The 17,401-nt window shown below is 44.9% G+C and overlaps 1 protein-coding gene across 1 annotated transcript in view; it reads right to left on the reverse strand.

The window, feature by feature from the left end:
* RFX3 (regulatory factor X3) overlaps nt 1-17,401 on the reverse strand; it is a 1,639,608-nt gene that overhangs the window by 439,082 nt on the left and 1,183,125 nt on the right. Inside the window, exon 9 of the mRNA XM_044061098.1 lies at nt 13,063-13,184. Coding sequence (XP_043917033.1) covers nt 13,063-13,184 — 122 coding nt within the window. The remainder of the gene's footprint in view (nt 1-13,062; nt 13,185-17,401) is intronic.

Raw genomic sequence — 17,401 nt, forward strand, 5'->3', positions numbered from 1 at the left:
AAAGGAGGGGGAGTTTCCATATTTATCAAGGATATCCACACCTCCAGGTTAGTGGCATTGCACGAAGTATCGGAGATCATCCATGTGCAACTAACAGTGGGCAAGACTGCTTTTCAGTTTATAGCATCCTACAGACCACCCTCTCAAAGTCAGGAATCCCACTCGGCTTTCCTGAAAACATTTTATAGAACATGAAGATCTCTCCGAACACCATTATATTGGGCGACTTCAACTATCCAAACATAGACTGGGAACACTACTCAAGCCCCAGCACCTTAGCCCAAAGGTTCCTGGAAATTATAAACTCAAATGCTATGGAACAACTAGTCACCACTCCCACAAGAGGGGATAACATACTAGACCTGATCATTACCAACATGGGTACTCTATGCTCCATACCAGAAGTATATCCCTCATTGGTAAGATCAGACCATAAATTAATTTCACTGGATATCCACATCCCCACCCCCAACCCAGAAAACCACAGTGAAAAACTTCTCAAAAGTGAACTTCTCACTTCTCAAAACCAAAGTGGAATCCTTCAAGGCCCCAGGGCCAGTGGAAACTACGGCCCAAACTGCAAAATCCTATATAAACGCATTCTACGGACATCTCCAGGAATGCATGGATCATGCTATCCCAAACAAAACCAAGACCCAATCATCCAAAGGCAGGCGTCCAGTCTAGTGGATCCCAGCCATAAATAAACTGTACAACAGAAGGAGGAAGCTACTACATGATAGAGCAAAATCCCTAATAGGGAAGGCAGCTCTGATCAGTACTAGCAAAAAATTACAATCCCTCATAAAATCCTCCAAGGCCACCTTCGAGAGAAAAATTGCACAGGACACTAAAGACAATCATAAGGCTTTTTTCAGTTATGTTACGAACCTGGGATGCAACTCCCAGACTTGTTCGCTCTGGAATAGAATTCCAATTCATGTTAGGCAGAGCACCTCACTGAATCTCTTCAAGAAGAATCTTGATGAGTGGATGGGGGATCGTAGGTTTGTCCCGGGGATTACTTCCGTGTCACTATTAGACAGAGGCACAGTAAACTAAACCTTAAAAAGGGCACAGTATACTCAAATCAAGGGGTGGCGTAAGCCAAACAAAATCGGGCTAGGCTTGTAATTGCCCCAGGGCAAATAGCCTAGTATGAACCTATGAACCTATGGTAAGTACATAAGTTCTAAATCTGATGTTGTGCTTTTCATTCTTCCTCACAAATGGATCAGAATCCCCAGCTACATCACTCTTGGGAGGCCCTCACAGAAGGGTACATCAGAGTACTGTCGAACCAAAGGAAGCTCTGCTTCTGGAGACAGTGTCTAGTTTGTAATGTGTGACAAAGGTATGAGTCTTTGACCAAGCGGCTGCAGCGCAAATATCATCAATGGAAGTTCTTGAGGAAAAAGCAGATGAAATAGCCATCGATCTAGTGGAGTGAGCTCTAGGGGTTTGAGGCAATTCTATACCTTTTTGAGAATAAACCAACGAAGTGCAATCAAGAATCCATCTGGCCAGTGTAATCTTAGAAACTGCTTGACCCAAGCAGTTAGGGAACAAAGATACAAACAGCTGATTAGACTTCCTGAACTGTTTAGTCTTGGGAAGATAAAAGCATAATTGTCTGTGCACATCACGAAGGTGAAGCATGTATTCACTCTTAAGAAAACTGGCAATTGCATGGACTCTTTAATGTTAGTCTCCATCGCCACTTTAGGAAGAAAGGAAGAGTTTGTCCATAAAGACATCTTTTCCTTATGAAGAATAATGTAAGGAGGCTTAGCTGATAGGGACTGAAGCTCAGAAATTTATTTCCTGAAGTGATAGCCACTAAAAAGATCATTTTCCAAGAAAGAAACTTCATATTGCATTTCTCTGCCAGTTCAAAGGGTTTCTGAGTTAAACCCTGAAGGACCACAGTGAGGACCCGAGGAGAGGGATCCTTTATTGGAGGTTTTAGGAGAAAGACTCCCTTCGTGAAGGCTTTACATTATCTGGATGAAGCCTGAGAAAAGGATTTGTTTCTAGAGTAAAAGTTGGAAAACACTGCCAACTGAAGCTTAACACTGGAGAAGCTCCTTCCTTAAAAATAGTAGTTGGAAAAAGAATACTGACCGAAGTAGGTGCTGAAAATGGATCAACATTCTGATTGGAAGCCCAAATACAAAATCTTTTCCATTTGCTTCTGTAGACTTTCTTCATAGAAACCTTCTGGGATGCCAAGTTAATGTCTCAAACTGGATTGTCTGACTATTACTGTAAGTGGAGAAACCATGCTGTTAGCTTGAGGGCATGGAGATTGGAATGTTGAATTCCCGATGGATAGGAGATCCTGAGTGGGTTCCAGTATCCACGGTGGATACTTCAAGTGAGACCAAAAGAAGGGAACCATACCTGATGAGGTCAAAAGGGGGGAATGAGGATGACTGAGCACTTCAGCCTGCATGCTTTCTGTAAGAATTTGGGAATCAGAGGAAGAGGGGGGTAACCACAGAACAGACCCGGGGGCCAATGTGAATCAAAGCATCTCTCGGTGACTCCACCGAAGGGAGGACCAGAGTGAAGTACTTGCTGCATTTGCTGTTGAGGGGTGAGGCAAACAGGTCACAGCAAGGCTGAAGATCATGTTCACTACTGACTGACTGAGAGACCACTTGTGGGAAATCTGAACAGACCTGCTGAGTCTGTCTGCCAGTGTACTGGTTTTCCCCGGTATACACTTTGCATTGAGAAAGCAGTCTGAAGTGATTTCCCATTCCCAAACCCTCATGGCCTCACTGCACAACAGATGAGAACAGGTTCCTCCTTGTTTGTTGATGTAACAGGCTACTGACATGTTGTCTGTGTGAATTGTAATAGTCCCCAGGGGGAGAACATCCTGAAAAGCTTGAAGTAATTGAAGGACTGCTCTCATCTCTAAAGCGCTGATGTGCAATGTGGTCTCCAAGGGGGACCATGTGTCTTGGACCATCTATCCCAGGAAATGCACCCCGCCCCCAAGTTGGGAAGTGTCCATGACCACTGAGGCGATTGGGAGAGGAAGGGAGAATGGTCTGCCCAGAAACAGGTTATCGGACTGGATCCACCAGTGAACACGATGTTTGCAGATTGGAATGAGTCTTATAGGAAACAATAGGGGATGGAAAAGTATGGACCTCTGTACAGCCAAGGTCCAATGAAGAACCCGCATAAAGAATCTTGCTAGAAGAACTACAAGAATGGCAGCTGACACTCACCCAACAACCTGTAGTACTAGTTTTACTGGAGGAGATGGCTGAGGCAGAATAGTCTATACCTGACTTCTTAATGATGCGATGTGATTCAATAAGAAGGTAAAGACTCCACCTATGTCATAGTATTCAATAGAGTCCCTATAAATTCCAGGGTCTGTATGGGGACCAGGTTTGATTTGGCATGGTTTATTAAGATGTGTAAGGTGTTGGAGATCTGGAGCAAGTAATCCCTGGCTTGTAGAAGATGATGTTTGGATGGGGTAGTGAGGAGCCAATCAGTGAGATAAGGAAATACATGGACTCCTTTTGAGTCTCAAGTGAGCTGCTAATGTTGCCATGCATTTGGTGAACACCCTGGGGGCTGTGGTGAGACCAAAGGGCAGAACTCTGAATTGGTAATGATTGGCTTCCAGCCGAAAGTGTAGATATCTTCTGGATCATCTGTCTATTTTGGTGTGATAGTATGCATCCTGGAGATCTATACAGCACATCCAGTCATCCTTGCCCAGAAGAGGCAGGATGGACTGAACTGTAACCATTTGGAACTTTTTCTTTACATATTGGTTCAGGTTGCTTAGGTCCAAAATGGATCTTAGGTCTTCTGCTTTCTTTGGCACTAAAAAGAAGTGGGAGTAAAGTTCCATATCCAATTTGTTCTGGTTGGACTGCCTGGATGTCTCTTTTTTGTAGCACTTTCATATTTCCTGAACTGCATCTTCCCTCTGACTGGGTGGAACATTGGGAAGTTTCCTTCTTTCTTTGCACAGGAGAAGAAGGGAACATGGTATGTAGTATCCTCTGGATATGATTCTTAGCACCCATAAATTTTTTGTGATACTTGTCCAGGTGTCAAGGTGTAAGAAAAATGACCCCTGACTACCCCCAGAGGTGGACAGTTGGGCAACACTTCAGGAGCACTGACAGGGCCTGTCAGAGAAGGAATCTCCGAAACCCTGATTCTGGAGACCTCCTCTGCCTCTGGGGTGACGTTGGCCAATGAAACCTCCTCCTCTGCTTCTGGAGGAAGTATCCCATGGGAATCCTGGAATGGCCCCTGAGATTTTTGAAACCACAGCTTTTTACCATCCCATTGGTTTCTAAAGAATGTTCGTTGAGGGGTAGAAAATTTGGGTCTATATCAGAAGACCGAATGGAAAAAATATTGAATGGCAAAACAGCAAAAAGACCGGACCTCAAAGTGCTGTTTGCCAAATCACAGTACAGTGAAGATTGGAATATTTGCCCTTTCCTCACTGCAGTGTGATCTCGAAGTTGGTATATATATTTAGCGGGGTGTGTGTGTGTGTGTGGGGAGGGCAGGGGGCACAGCCCCCCACAATAGCAAGTTCGAGGTCCGGTCTTTTTACTGTTTTGCCGTTCGATATTTTTTCCATTCGGTCTTCTGATATAGACCCAAAAAGTTGATTCCCATGGCAGAGGCTTTCCTTCCTGTTTGCTGTGGGTGAGCATATTTTCAACTGAAGGGCCGAACAAAGAAGAACCATAAAAGGGAGCATTGACAAAAGATGCCTTGAAGGGTTCTGCAAAGTTGCATAGTCTCATCCAGACATGTCTTCTAATGGTTATGCCTGAACTGGAAGTTTATGAGGTACCCTCTGCTGCATTGGACATCAGCCTCATCAATGCATTAGAAATGGACAGAAGAGTGGCCAGTTGCAAAGAAACCTTCTTGAGATCCTCTGAGGACAAGGACTCCAAGAGAGTATTCAAAAGTTCCTTCATCAAATCTCTCTGCAGATGAGTACGCCAGGTAGTTTAACAAAGTGCAAATGTAGCTGAAGCATACACATGCTTTCCAAACCTGTCCATCGCTCTAGACTACCTGTTGATGGATGGACAGAGGAGCTTTGATCAGCTAGTTCCTTCTTGGTGGCTGCCACCACAAACTATGGCATCAACTGGGATTCCCTTGCTCCAGTGTGTCTATCAGAAGAAGGAACTAACAACTTGTCCGGACATTTGGGAATAGGCTCTACAATGTCCAGTTCCTTCCATGCCCGGCAGGAAACCAGGTCAATAAGTTCATCTGCCGGAAGATCACCCAAGATGTAGATGGTCCAGCAATGAAAGCCTCCAGGAACATGGATTCCTCAAGAGAAGGGGATTAGGAAGACAAGCCACACTTCTATTTAAGGACGTCTCTAAAGGAAACATCATCAAGTGGTCATCAGGAGGGGCTCCTTCTCCCTCATCAAAATCACTGAGAGACTCCATGGGAGAGTCTATGTGCCTCCTCTTACACATTCTCTTCTGAGGGAACTCTTCAGTGGGGGGTTCAGGACAGGTATCAGAAGAGGGGGGAACATGACTGCAGGCTCTCCGGGACTGGCTGACCCTGAGGAGCAGGTCTGATGGGCTCAGAGCTCGGACACCATGAGGGGCACTGGTTAGGGTGCGAGGAAAGAGGAGATGGCCTCTCCCTGTAAGAAAGAAAGCTCTATCATCTTGAGAATGACTACCCCAGAGAAACCTCACTGGTTAGGGTGCGAGGAAGGGGAGATGGCTCCTGGCCCAAAGCCCCTTCCCTTCATCTTGAAAGCTGACAGACCCAGAGAAACCTCTCTCCACTTCCTTGGAGCCTAAGCCACCGAAGATGGAAGGTCGGGGCAGTCCCCGGATGACAGTCTTACTGGAAGAATTGGATCCAAGCTGTCCAGGGCTGAGGCTCCAAGGGGAGGAAATGGATCTGACAAAGTCAGAGCTGAACTTAACCCTTCAGACCCGGTGTCAACCTCTCAAATCAGAGACCTGCTCTGAACCGAGGGTATCGGAGCAGAATTGGTCAGGGACACCATTGGAGTCGAGGAGGGAAGCTTCCTCGGATCTAATGACAAACCTTTTGGGGATCTTGCATCCTGGAACTCCAAAGCCTTGGGTCAGATCTGAGAAGAGGAAAGAATTGGCTGGTCAGCAGCACTCACGCATCCATGAGGGGACAGACCTGACAGCACTCCCATCAGGATCTCAGCCCTGAGAATTGTCCACACCCACCTCTGTCAGACTCCAAGAAGACTTGAACAATGGTGTGGATGCTGGTCTGGAATACTTCCTTGGTGTCTAGAACAGTTATATATGTAGGGCCAGAGATACTGGTTTCAAAACATACTCCAGAATATGACCTCTGCTTGTCAGATCCAAAGGCTTAGGATTCAAGAAAGAGGTAGATGGTAATGAGGAAAGCCTCATAGGAGCAGAGCCTATCGGATCTGAGGAGGACTGTGGATCTGAAGGTAGCACAAAGGACTTTGGATCCAAGGAGACTGGATCTGAAACCTTCCTCGTTTTTTCTAATGGCTCTGAAGAAGCAATCGGTGACTTTGAACGAGCCTGTTTCCTGGAATTCGAGGAAGAAGGCTGGGTTGCTTTGGGGGGTGTTTAAGCCAAGACGTAGCTGGTAGTAAGCCTTTCAATATTAACTTGTTGCACCTGTCAAACAGAGCCCTCTCTTCATTTTACTGTGTATACAACCAAGCACTGGTATTTAAGTGAATTTGTTTCTGTAATCATCCTAGTGTATAGAGTATTGGCATTTAGTTGGCTGCAATATTTCGTTAGTGGGATCACTTGCTCAAGTTCAGTGTTACCGCTTACTGACTGCTCTACATTTTGAAGCTATATTTATTGTGTTCAGCAGAAGCATAGCTGGCACAACTAGAAAGTACAGTTTTGTACCTACCATAAATGTAGATGTTCGAGTGCTCATACAGCTGCAGTCATTACAGATGGGTTATCCTGCCGTCAGGCGGGTCCTCGGTCGGCCGAATTCCAAAGTCTAGGTCCGGCGTCGGTTGTCGTCGCTTCTTCCCTGACATCAGTGCGGCAGGGGTATAAAAGAGGCAGCCAACGCCATCTTCTTCAGTTTTTCTTGCCCCAGATGTCAGGTGCCCCCAGAAGGAAGGCAAAACATAATGTTATGCAAACGTGCAATATAGAAAAATCAAAAAGCAGTAGTTGCAAGCAAATACACCATAAAAGAATACCCCAATTAGGTTGAATGATAAGATGTTTGTCATAAAGCCTGTCCTAAGAGGGGACGGAGGGGGGGTAACCTGGACTGCAGCTGTATGAGCACTCAAACATCTACATTTATGGTAGGTACAAAACTGTACTATGTTCATCGTGCATACAGCTGCAGTCATTACAGATGGGAAGAATCCCAAAGCTAAGTAAGGGTGGTAGGCATTAAGTGGAACTAGGAGGAGTGAGGATGCCCTGCAAGACTGCTGTGGCAAAACCTGCTCTAGATTTAGAGAATAGTGGAAGGTGGTAGTGCTTGGAGAAAGTGTGCACTGAACTCCAAGTGGCTGCTTCTAAAATGTCCTTGGTAGGGACCCCCCTGAGGAAAGCTGCAGAGGTAGCTGTGGCCCTGGTGGAGTGGGATCTGATGCATGCAGGCACAGGTTTTCCATGAAATGAGTAACAAAAGCATATGCAGTGGGCTATCCATTTTGAAATTGTTTGTTTGAAAATAGCCTTTCCTTGAGCACCTCTAGCATAGGACACAAAGAGTTGCTCAGATTTCCTGAATGGCTTTGTTCTGTCCAAATAATAACAAAGTTGTCTGTGAATGTCCAAGGAATGTTGTAGTCTTTCCCCTTTGTTTTGTGGATTTGGATAAAAGGTAGGTAAGTGGATAGTCTGATTCAAAGCTACACTGAATACTACCTTTGGCATAAAGGTAGGGTTGGTTTGTAAGGAAACTCTGTCCTGATGGAAAATGATGAATGGCTGTACAGCCATGAGGGCCTGTAGCTCCGAAACCCTGCGTGCTGAGGTGATAGCCAGAAGAAAGGCTGTTTTCCATGACAAGTATTGTAGTTCTGTTGAAGAAGCTGGCTGAAAGGAAGGAAGGGTCAGCTTTTCCAATACGAAGTTGAGGTCCCAAGCAGGGACTGGTGGTTTCCTTGGGGTTTTATATTTTTTGCCCCTCTGAGGAACTGCCTTAAGAGAGGATGTGAGAATAAAGGAGGATCTGTGTTGTATTGTGCAGAAATGGCTGAAGCGTGGATCTTGATGGAGGAGAAGGAAAGTCCACTGTTTAACATCTCAGCTAGGTACTGTAAAATTTGAGGTATATTTATTACCCAAGGATTCTGGCCCTTTTCTTGATTCCAGGCACAAAATCGTTTCCATTTGGCGGAGTAGGCTTTTCTAGTAGAAGGTCTTCTGGCCTCCAAGATGACATCCTGCACCTCCTTGGAGAGGAGAGTCTGCTGGGAAATTAAGGAATTCTCCATGCAGCTAGATTTAGGGTTTTGAGCTGGCTGTGAAGGGTTTTGTAGTTGTGCTGGGACAACAGAAGAGGGACTAGAGGCAGGATCCATGGTGGGGAATGTGTCAGGCTCTTCAGGAGTGGATACCAGTGTTGTCTTGGCCAGTCTGGAACAATGAGAATCATTTGTGGCCTCTCTGCCCTGGCTTTTAATAGAACTTTGGTCAGTAGAGGAAGAGGCAGGAAGGCATAAACTGTCAATGTTGTCCAATTGAAAGAGAGTGCGTCCACTTTCCAGGCCTTTGGATGATAGGTCCTTGAACAAAATTTTTTCAACTGGTAATTTCTGTGGGTAGCAAATAGATCTATGTCTGGCTGTCCCCATGCCTGAGTTATCTTTGTGAAAACTTGAGGATGCAACTTCCATTCGTGTGGATCTGTCATATTTCTGCTTAGGTTGTCTGCCAGTGTGTTTTCCTTCCCTGGCAGGAATTGTGCCTGTAGTTGAATTTGCAATTCCAGTGCTGTGTTCCATAGGGTCATGGCTTGCCTGCACAGGGGGTATGAATGAGTTCCCCCCTGTTTGTTTATGTACCACATCACTGTGGTGTTGTCTTTCCTTATCAATAACTGGCCTGGATGTAGTAGGTCTTTGAAGGTCATAAGAGCATTTTGCACAGCTAGCATCTCCTTTTGGTTGATGTGTAGGTGCTTCTCTTTTGGGATCATTTTCCCTGAATGCACTGATCTGCCATGTGTGCTCCCCAGGCGTAGTCTGAGGTGTCTGTTTTGATGATTTGAGTTGCTTGAGGTACACAGAAAGGGAGACCTGTGTTTCTTTGGCATGCTTGAGCCCACCACAAAAATTCCTTTTGAAGGCATGGAATGAGTGGTATAATTGTTTCCAAGCTGTGGCTGTGTTGAGACCATAAGTTTTTTAGGTACCATTGAAGTTTCCTCATATGCAGCTTTGCACATGGGATTAGTAGGATGCAAGATGCCATGAATCCCAGAGCCTGCAGGACTTTCCTTGCAGTTAGTCTGGTGAAAGTTGCCATTTTGCTGAAGTATTGAGACAGTTGCCCTTGTTTGTCTGGCGTGAGGTAGGCCATCTGGGTGGTTGTATTCAAGCTGGCACCCAGGAAAATTATCTGTTGAGAAGGTATTAGTTTTGATTTCTTTTTGTTGACTGTGTATCCCAGGAAGTTTAACAGCTTTATTACAAACACCAGATGCTGCAGTAGTATGTCCTTGCTGTCTGCTTGGATCAGGCAGTCGTCCAGATATGGGTAGATTTGTATTGCTTGTAGTCTGCAGAAGGTGATTACTGATGCCAGGCATTTCGTAAACACTCTGGGCCCAGTAGATAAGCCAAAGGGCAATGCAGAGAATTGGTAATGGGTTGAACCTGCAAGAAATCTGAGGTATCTTCTGCAATCTTGTCTGATAGGGACATGCAGGTATGCCTCCTTGAGGTCCAATGTTACCAGCCAAGACTCCTTGCCCAGCATGGGAAGAAGCTGCTGTAATGTGAGCATCTTGAATTTTGGTACCTGTAGATATGTGTTTAGGATGGATAGGTCTAAGATAGGTCTCCAATCTTTGTCTTTTCTTGGTACCAGGAATAGTCTGGAATAAAAACCTTGACCTTGTTCTTTTGCAGGTACCTCTTGAATTGCTTTCATGTCCATGAGAGCAGAAATTTGTCTTTGTGCCTCTGCCCTTTGATTTTGTGGCAGGTTTGGCATGCCTCTCATTTTTGGAAGGGTGTGAAAGTGGAACATGTAGCCACTGTCTATAATGTCCAGAATCCATTTGTCTTTTGTAACAATATGCCAATTTTTTGAGAATAATGCCAGTTTTCCGCCCAAAGGTGCTGCCATTAAAGCTTTGCTTGGCAGGTATAGGGGGAAGTCATTGTGTCTGTTTTCTAAATTACTGTGATCTATCTTCTCCACCTCTTGGGGTTGGTGCTTGCCACTGTCTTGCTCTGTAAGATCCTTGAGGTTGCCCTCTACCCCTTGGGCATCTGTATCTGCCCCTTTGAGGTCTGTCCGTGGCTGGAAAGGACCAATTTTTTGAAGGCCAGTTTCTGCTAAAACTTGGAGGTTGTATCTGCAGAAAATCTTTCACTGTTTGCATTGATTTCGCTTTTTCCTCCATTTTCTTTAGTACCTCCTCAGCTTTAACACCAAACAATACATCTTTTTGAAGTGGAGCATCTAATAATTTTGCTTTGACATGATCTGGTAAGGTTTGCTCTTTGAGCCAAGCATATCTACATATAACAGACCCCGTAACAGCAGCTCTACATGAGGCCTCTAAAGCATCAAAACCACACTGCAAGGTATGTTTACCCACTTGCTGTGCACCATGCAACAAATCCTGCAACTCTTTTAAATCTGGTTGTTCTGGTTGTGCCATTTTGCTTTTCAACTGAGATAACAGAAACTGTTGGTACTTTAACATATGGAATTGACAGTTTAATGCCCTCATGGTTAAAGTGGCCGAGGTATACACCTTTTTCCCCCACCTTTCTAATGCTCTGGAATCCCTCTCTGAAGGTAATGGGTTTTTAGCAGTAGAGGCCTTGATTCCCTTGGGACCCTGTGAAATAGTTTCTGGGTCAGCAGTATGGCTTTTATATAGGAACTGGTGAGAATCAGGAACCTGGTAATACCTGTCTGGTTTAACAGGAGCTGGAGGTAAAGAATCTGGATTAAGGCTGGCTTCTGTGTACACATCATCCAAAATATCTAAAACAGGAGGGATAGCCAGGGGCCTATGCTGGGGAAGCAGTAGAAATTCCCTGAGCCTTTTCTTGGAATCTGAGTAATCTTGGCCTTCCCAGTGAAAGTGTTCCCTCAAGGTATGCAGGGTTCCCCAAAAGAGTACTCCTCAGGGGGGGAGACCGAGGGAATAGACTCCTCAGCATCTGAGTCCTCGAAAGGGGAATAGGCGTAATCCTGGTCCTCAGAATGTTCTGAGGTAATAGAAGCCTGATCTGAGGAAGGGTAGTCTTCCTCTAATCTGGGTCTTTTAACAGAGAAGGGTTGAGAACCCTGATAAGAGTAATCAAATCCTCAGCCATTTTAAGCATCTGCTTTTTAGGCATGGGGCCTTGAGAGGAGGTCTGAGGACCCTGTTTTTTGGTTTTCATGGCTGCTTTAGATTTAGTGAAAGATTTAATAGAGAAGGTGGAAGGCCTGAAGACGCCTTCAGAAGTGGCAGGCCTGTCTAAATTCTGAGTTTCCCCGCCAACAGTGGCGTCGGTATCTGCAGTAGGAATGGGGACCGAGGAGCTTGCGACCTCGGGCACTGAAGTCACCGGTAATGTAGTTTCATCAGTACTCAGGGGCTGCGTAGGCGCCTCACTGAGAACCGGAGAACCGGTAGTCGGCCTAAGCGTGGTCTCAGTAGTTGGTGCGGACCTCGGATGTCGGTCCTTATCTTTGCATCTTTTGCTCAAAACTGGAGTCGGAGTATCCGACGACATGATATAATTAAATTTTTTGCCAAAATAATGAAGGGCGAACTCCGCCCAGCGCTTATAGTGCGCTTGTTGAATCTAGCACAAAAACGGCAGGCCGAGACCTCGTGGTCTGGACCTAAGCAAGGTATACAGAAAGAGTGGAACTCCTTATGCGGTATTTGCTTCCCACATGAAATGTAATTATTAACTTTGTCTGACATCGGTCTGAGGCAAGAAAAGGTTCCCCAACGGGGTACTTAGCTTTAAAGAAGACTTCGGCTGAAATACTTTCGTAAATCTCAGGAGCTGGCCTACCTGCACTTGCGAACTGCTTCTGCTTCGGGCTCCGTGCGGCAAGAAAGACTGGGGAAAATGGCACTGGCTGCCTCTTTTATACTCCTGCTGCACTGACGTCAGGGAAGAAGCGACGACAACCGACGCCGGACCTAGACTTTGGAATTCGGCCGACCGAGGACCCGCCTGATGGCAGGATAACCCATCTGTAATGACTGCAGCTGTATGCACGATGAACATCCCTGTACCACAAACCAGCACCCTACTCCCATGCCTCTTCCATTGAAGTGCAAAAAATATATATACTTATTTTGCTTTTTTGTAATACACTGTAGTGATTGGCTTATTACAGTTAGATACAGCTGATGCCTACTAACTGTTTTGCAGTCTGTGCAAGTGACTTGTACAGTACTGGGAACAAGTGAGTTGTAACTCTACAAGTTAGTTATGTGAAATTATCAGTGTTTATCAGTGCTTTTTTACACTATAGCCTAATACTACTACTTTTCACTAACTACTGCTAGATTAGCTACCATCTAACCTAACCAAACTTCAGAGATACTTCCCAGTGTCAGACATCCATATAGCTATGTGCAGATATATATATATATATATATATATATATATACATACACATGTAAGTGAGTGTATATATAATTTTAATTAAAAAAAAAAAGGTACGGATTCCTCATTTGGTTGTATATAGCCCTGAAAAAAATGTTAGAAACTCAGACAACTGTTTTGTAACAATACAAAGAATAGTTACATTTATTACTCATACTTTATCTTTACTAAATACTGGTGCAGCCTAACTCACTCACCCAAGAACTGTTGATGGTGTTGACTCTGTGCAATTACAGTCTGTTCAACACTTGAGGCTGTTTGCTGAGTACTTCCTGTGTAACCATCCCCAGCTCCATCCACCTTCTGCATCGGCTTATATCTGAAAACAAGACAATCACCAAGTCATGAAGTGTTAAACCCCTTTATGTCTACTGATTAAAAGGGATTTCCATAGACATAGTTTACAGTTTCAGAGATGGACTTTTTTGGACAGTTGGTAACTTGATAAACACAATAACAAGTCAGTTTATAAAGCCTCACTGATGGTCTTACTAACATGCATTAATGTTTTATCACTGACAGCAGCAAAGAATATAGAAGAGGTCACTGCAAACACTTTAAGTAAACTCTTCAGCAGTACTATAATGATAATTAAGGGCTGTAAGGACAGATAAAAAGAGACAGTACAGTTATATCTACTTACCATAAATGTACATTTTTTAGTGTCTTCACTGTTGTAGTAATAACAATGTGGGTTATTCTTACAGTGAAACCCCTTGGCCGGCCTGAATACCAGAGATTTTAAGCCCTGCTCTTGGGCTGGAGTACACTCTGGACCTGACGTCAGGATGTCTGGGTATAAGGGTCATTGGCCAGCTCCTTCTAACAGGTCTTTCTTGCCCCCCCCTAAAAGGAGCTTCAAAGCTGGAGCTCCAGGCCAAGGGCACAAGGCATACAAACGTCCCCACTATACTGAAAAGGGCAGAGATTCTAAAAACCTTTGGGAAGAGAAGGGGTGGGAAATGTAATGAAGAAGGGATAGGAAAGGTGTGCCTACCCCAGCCACAAAGAATGACAAAGGGGAAAGCGGAAGATAATATTTACTGCACCAGTGAAGACACTTAAACATTTATGTTTATGGTAAGTAGACACAACAGTACTATGTTGATTGTGTTTCACTACTGCACTGATAAGAGTGTGGGAGGATTCCCAAAGGTGAAAAGAGACAGGAAGGAAGACAATTTAGGCAGAGGCTAAGATGCAATGCAAGACTGCAGAGGCAAAGCTAGCTCTGGTTCTGTAGAAAACATGTAGTTTGAAATGTTTAGTGCAGCTGTCAAAAATGGATCAAGTAGTAGCCTCTAAAATTTCTCTGACAGGGATTCCTCTCAGAAAAGCATTTTCAAAAGCCGTATTTCTGGTCGAATGAGATCAGACATTTACAGGGATCTGCTTTCCATGATATTGGTAGCAAAAGGCAATACAGCTAGAAACCCATTTTGATTTCCTAATTTGTTGTTTCTAATGGCTACAATAGTTGGTTGGACCTTCTGAAATATTTTGTCCTAGCAAGATAAAACCTAAGATCTGATGTCATTTTCATTCGTTCCTTGACCTGTGGGTCTCGGATCCAACTCTGCCGCTTTCCAAGCTCAAGACTCGAAGCTCAAGCTCCTCCTCTCCATCCTATAATGCCTCCTTCCCCCAGAATACATCAGATCTCATTTGCCGCTCACCAAAAAACTTTGGGATTTCATTGCTCCTCCTTTTTTTTTGATGCAAGAGTTTCTGTAAGTTGTCTTTCAGTCATTCCTTTTGGTTGTTCTTCCTTCCGCTCCTCTTTTTCCCTTACAGTCATCTTCTTTGCTTCTCCTTCTCTTCTATCTGGTTTATCATGGCTGAGAAGCCAGCTAAACCTTTGGGGTAAAAAAAATCCACTTCCAGTGGGCACAAGATTCCTTGTCTGATGCATACAGGGAGTGTGTTTACTGTCTAGACCCAGTGCAGCTAGACAGCTCTTGTGAAATATGTGGGGGGTTTAATCTGTGTGCACTAGCTGACCATTGCAGTAAGCTGGTTTTGAAAGGCTTGCTTCCTCCTTCCACTCCTTCAACACCTTCCACTTCAGTGGCTCAAACCCCCATTAGAAAAGCTAAGAAGGCCAGGGAACACAAGAAGCGTTCCCCTGAGTGTTCCTCCTCGGAGCCAACAAAAAAGGTGAAAAGAAACATTGGATCCAAGGACATCAGATCCGATAAAAAGAAGTTATGTACCTACCATAACGTTCCATGTTTGTTGTCCTTCATCTCGCCTTCCTTCTTGTTGGTTGGCTGTTTTACTATAGCTCGAGAGCTTATACTGGCTCGAGGCTAACCCCTATCCCAACATGCCTAGTGGTAGCTACCCAGATCTCGTTTGTGATAGCCCACACTAGACCATAAAATCAAAATGCAAATTTTTACTAAGCTCTTACACAAAAGGAAAAACTTGTGTATAAAGGGACAATCCACATGTAAAGTTAAGGAGGAACAAAGGAACAAAAAGCCTGGTCAACTAACCTGGTATTGTCAACAGGAAACTCAGCCAGTGTAACCAGTGAAGGAATTCCTCTCGATCCTGCAGGAAGGGGGAAGGAGGGGGGATGCAAGAAGGAAAACGAGATGAAGGACAACAAACATGGAATGTTATGGTAGGTACATAACTTCTTTATGTTATGGTGTCCCCATCTCACCTTCATTCTTGCTGGTTGGGACCGTGTCCCCAGCACCTGGTTCTTGGGTGGCTCACTGGAACAAACTCTTTAGGACCGTGGAACCAAAGGATGTCCTATTCTGGGAGACCACGTCCACTTTGTAATGAGTGATAAAGGTATGAGGATTTGCCCATGTTGCTGCTGCACAGATTGAATCTAAAGGCAATTTGGCTTGGAAAGCAACAGAGGTAGCTAAGGCCCTGGTTGAGTGTCCTCTGGCTTTCCCTGAAAGCTTTTTGTTACACAAATCATAAGTATAGCTGATTGTGTCTGACAGCCACTTTGATAAGGTCACTTTTGAAACTGAAGAACCTTGTTTATTGTCAGCAAAGGATACAAACAATTGATGTGATTTTCTAAAGTCCATGGTCTTGTGTAAATAAAGTGTAATTGTCTATGAACATCCAATTGGTGGAGTCTATACTCTGCCTTGTTGCCATAATTGGGGAAGAATACAGGAAGCTCAATGGACTGATTTAAATTATACTCTGAACACACCTTTGGCAAGAAGGAGGGACTGGTTCTGAGAAAGACTCTATTTTTGTGAAAGATGAGATACGGCGAGCGAATAAAAATAAAGTGTGTAATTCAGAAACCCATCTAGCTGAGGTGATGGCAACCAAGAAAAGCGTTTTCTAAGACAGAAATTTCAGGGGACAAGATGCTGCTGGTTCAAAGCGTGGAAGAACCAGACATGCTAAAACAAAGTTTAGGTCCCGGGGGGGAGGTTCTCTTACCAGGGGCCCGTAAAAGGGTTGTACCTCGTAAGAATGCTTTGCACAGCTTATGGGACATGATGTTAGAGCCCAGCTCTCCCACATGAAAATTGGAGATGGCAGCCAGCTGGACCCTAATGGTAGCTGCAGCTGCCCCTCATTCGAACATTTCAGCCAGGAAATCGAGAATCTTGGGAACAGGGGCAGTGAAGGGATCAATATCATTACTCTTCGGCCAAAAAAAGAACCTCTTCCATTTGCTAGTGTAAATCTTCCTGGTAGTGGGCTTGTGACAGGACATTAGGATGTGTTGTACTGCCAGGGAAATGTTTGGGAGTCTGGCTAAGACTGGAAGTGGAGAAGCCAAGCAGTCAGCTTCAGAGTTTGGAGGGAGGGATAGAGCACGCCCGACTGATGCATCGGGAGACCCAGAACTGGGTCCAGTACTTCCGCGGTGGTGCAGCAGTAGCATTGTTGCCTCAAAGCAAGAGGTTCTCCCATTCAATTCTTGGCTAGAGTGCGGGGAGTGCCTTCTGTGTGGAGTCTGCATGTCCTCCCCGTGGTTGGGTGGGCATTCGAAAGACATATGTAAACGGGCATGCTTCGTTGAAGGTTGAATGTCGAGTTGGCACCTCGGCGTTCATGAAAACCTACTGCCAATCATTAGTGGACCGGAGTTCTGCTGTGGCGACCCCTAACTGAGAAAAGCCGAAAGACAACACCACAACATCCAAGGCTCCACTTGTAGATGATGGCGGAGAAATGGAAACCATATCTGATGAGGCCAGTAAGGAGCAATGAGGATGAGTTTGCAACCCAGTGACTTTGCTTTCTGAAGTACGTTTGGGATCAGAGGAAAAGTGGAAAGGCATAAAGTAGTCCCGGAGGCCAGTCGTGAACAAGTGCATCCCTGGGTGACTGTCCCGGTGGGGGGACTAAGGCAAAGTAGATGCTGCATTTGTTTTTCAGGGGAGTGGCAAAAAGATCACAGGATGGCTGGCCCCATCTGCGAAAAATCAAGTCCGCAACTTCTTGTTTCAGGGACCACTCATGAGGCATGAGGATAGCCCTGCTGAGCCTGTCACTATCACGTTGGATTTTCCCGGGAATGTGCGTCCCAGTCAGAAA

Source organism: Protopterus annectens, chromosome 2.part0, assembly GCF_019279795.1.
Source record: "Protopterus annectens isolate FY-2018-M chromosome 2.part0, PAN1.0, whole genome shotgun sequence".
Taxonomy (NCBI): Eukaryota; Metazoa; Chordata; order Ceratodontiformes; family Protopteridae; genus Protopterus; species Protopterus annectens.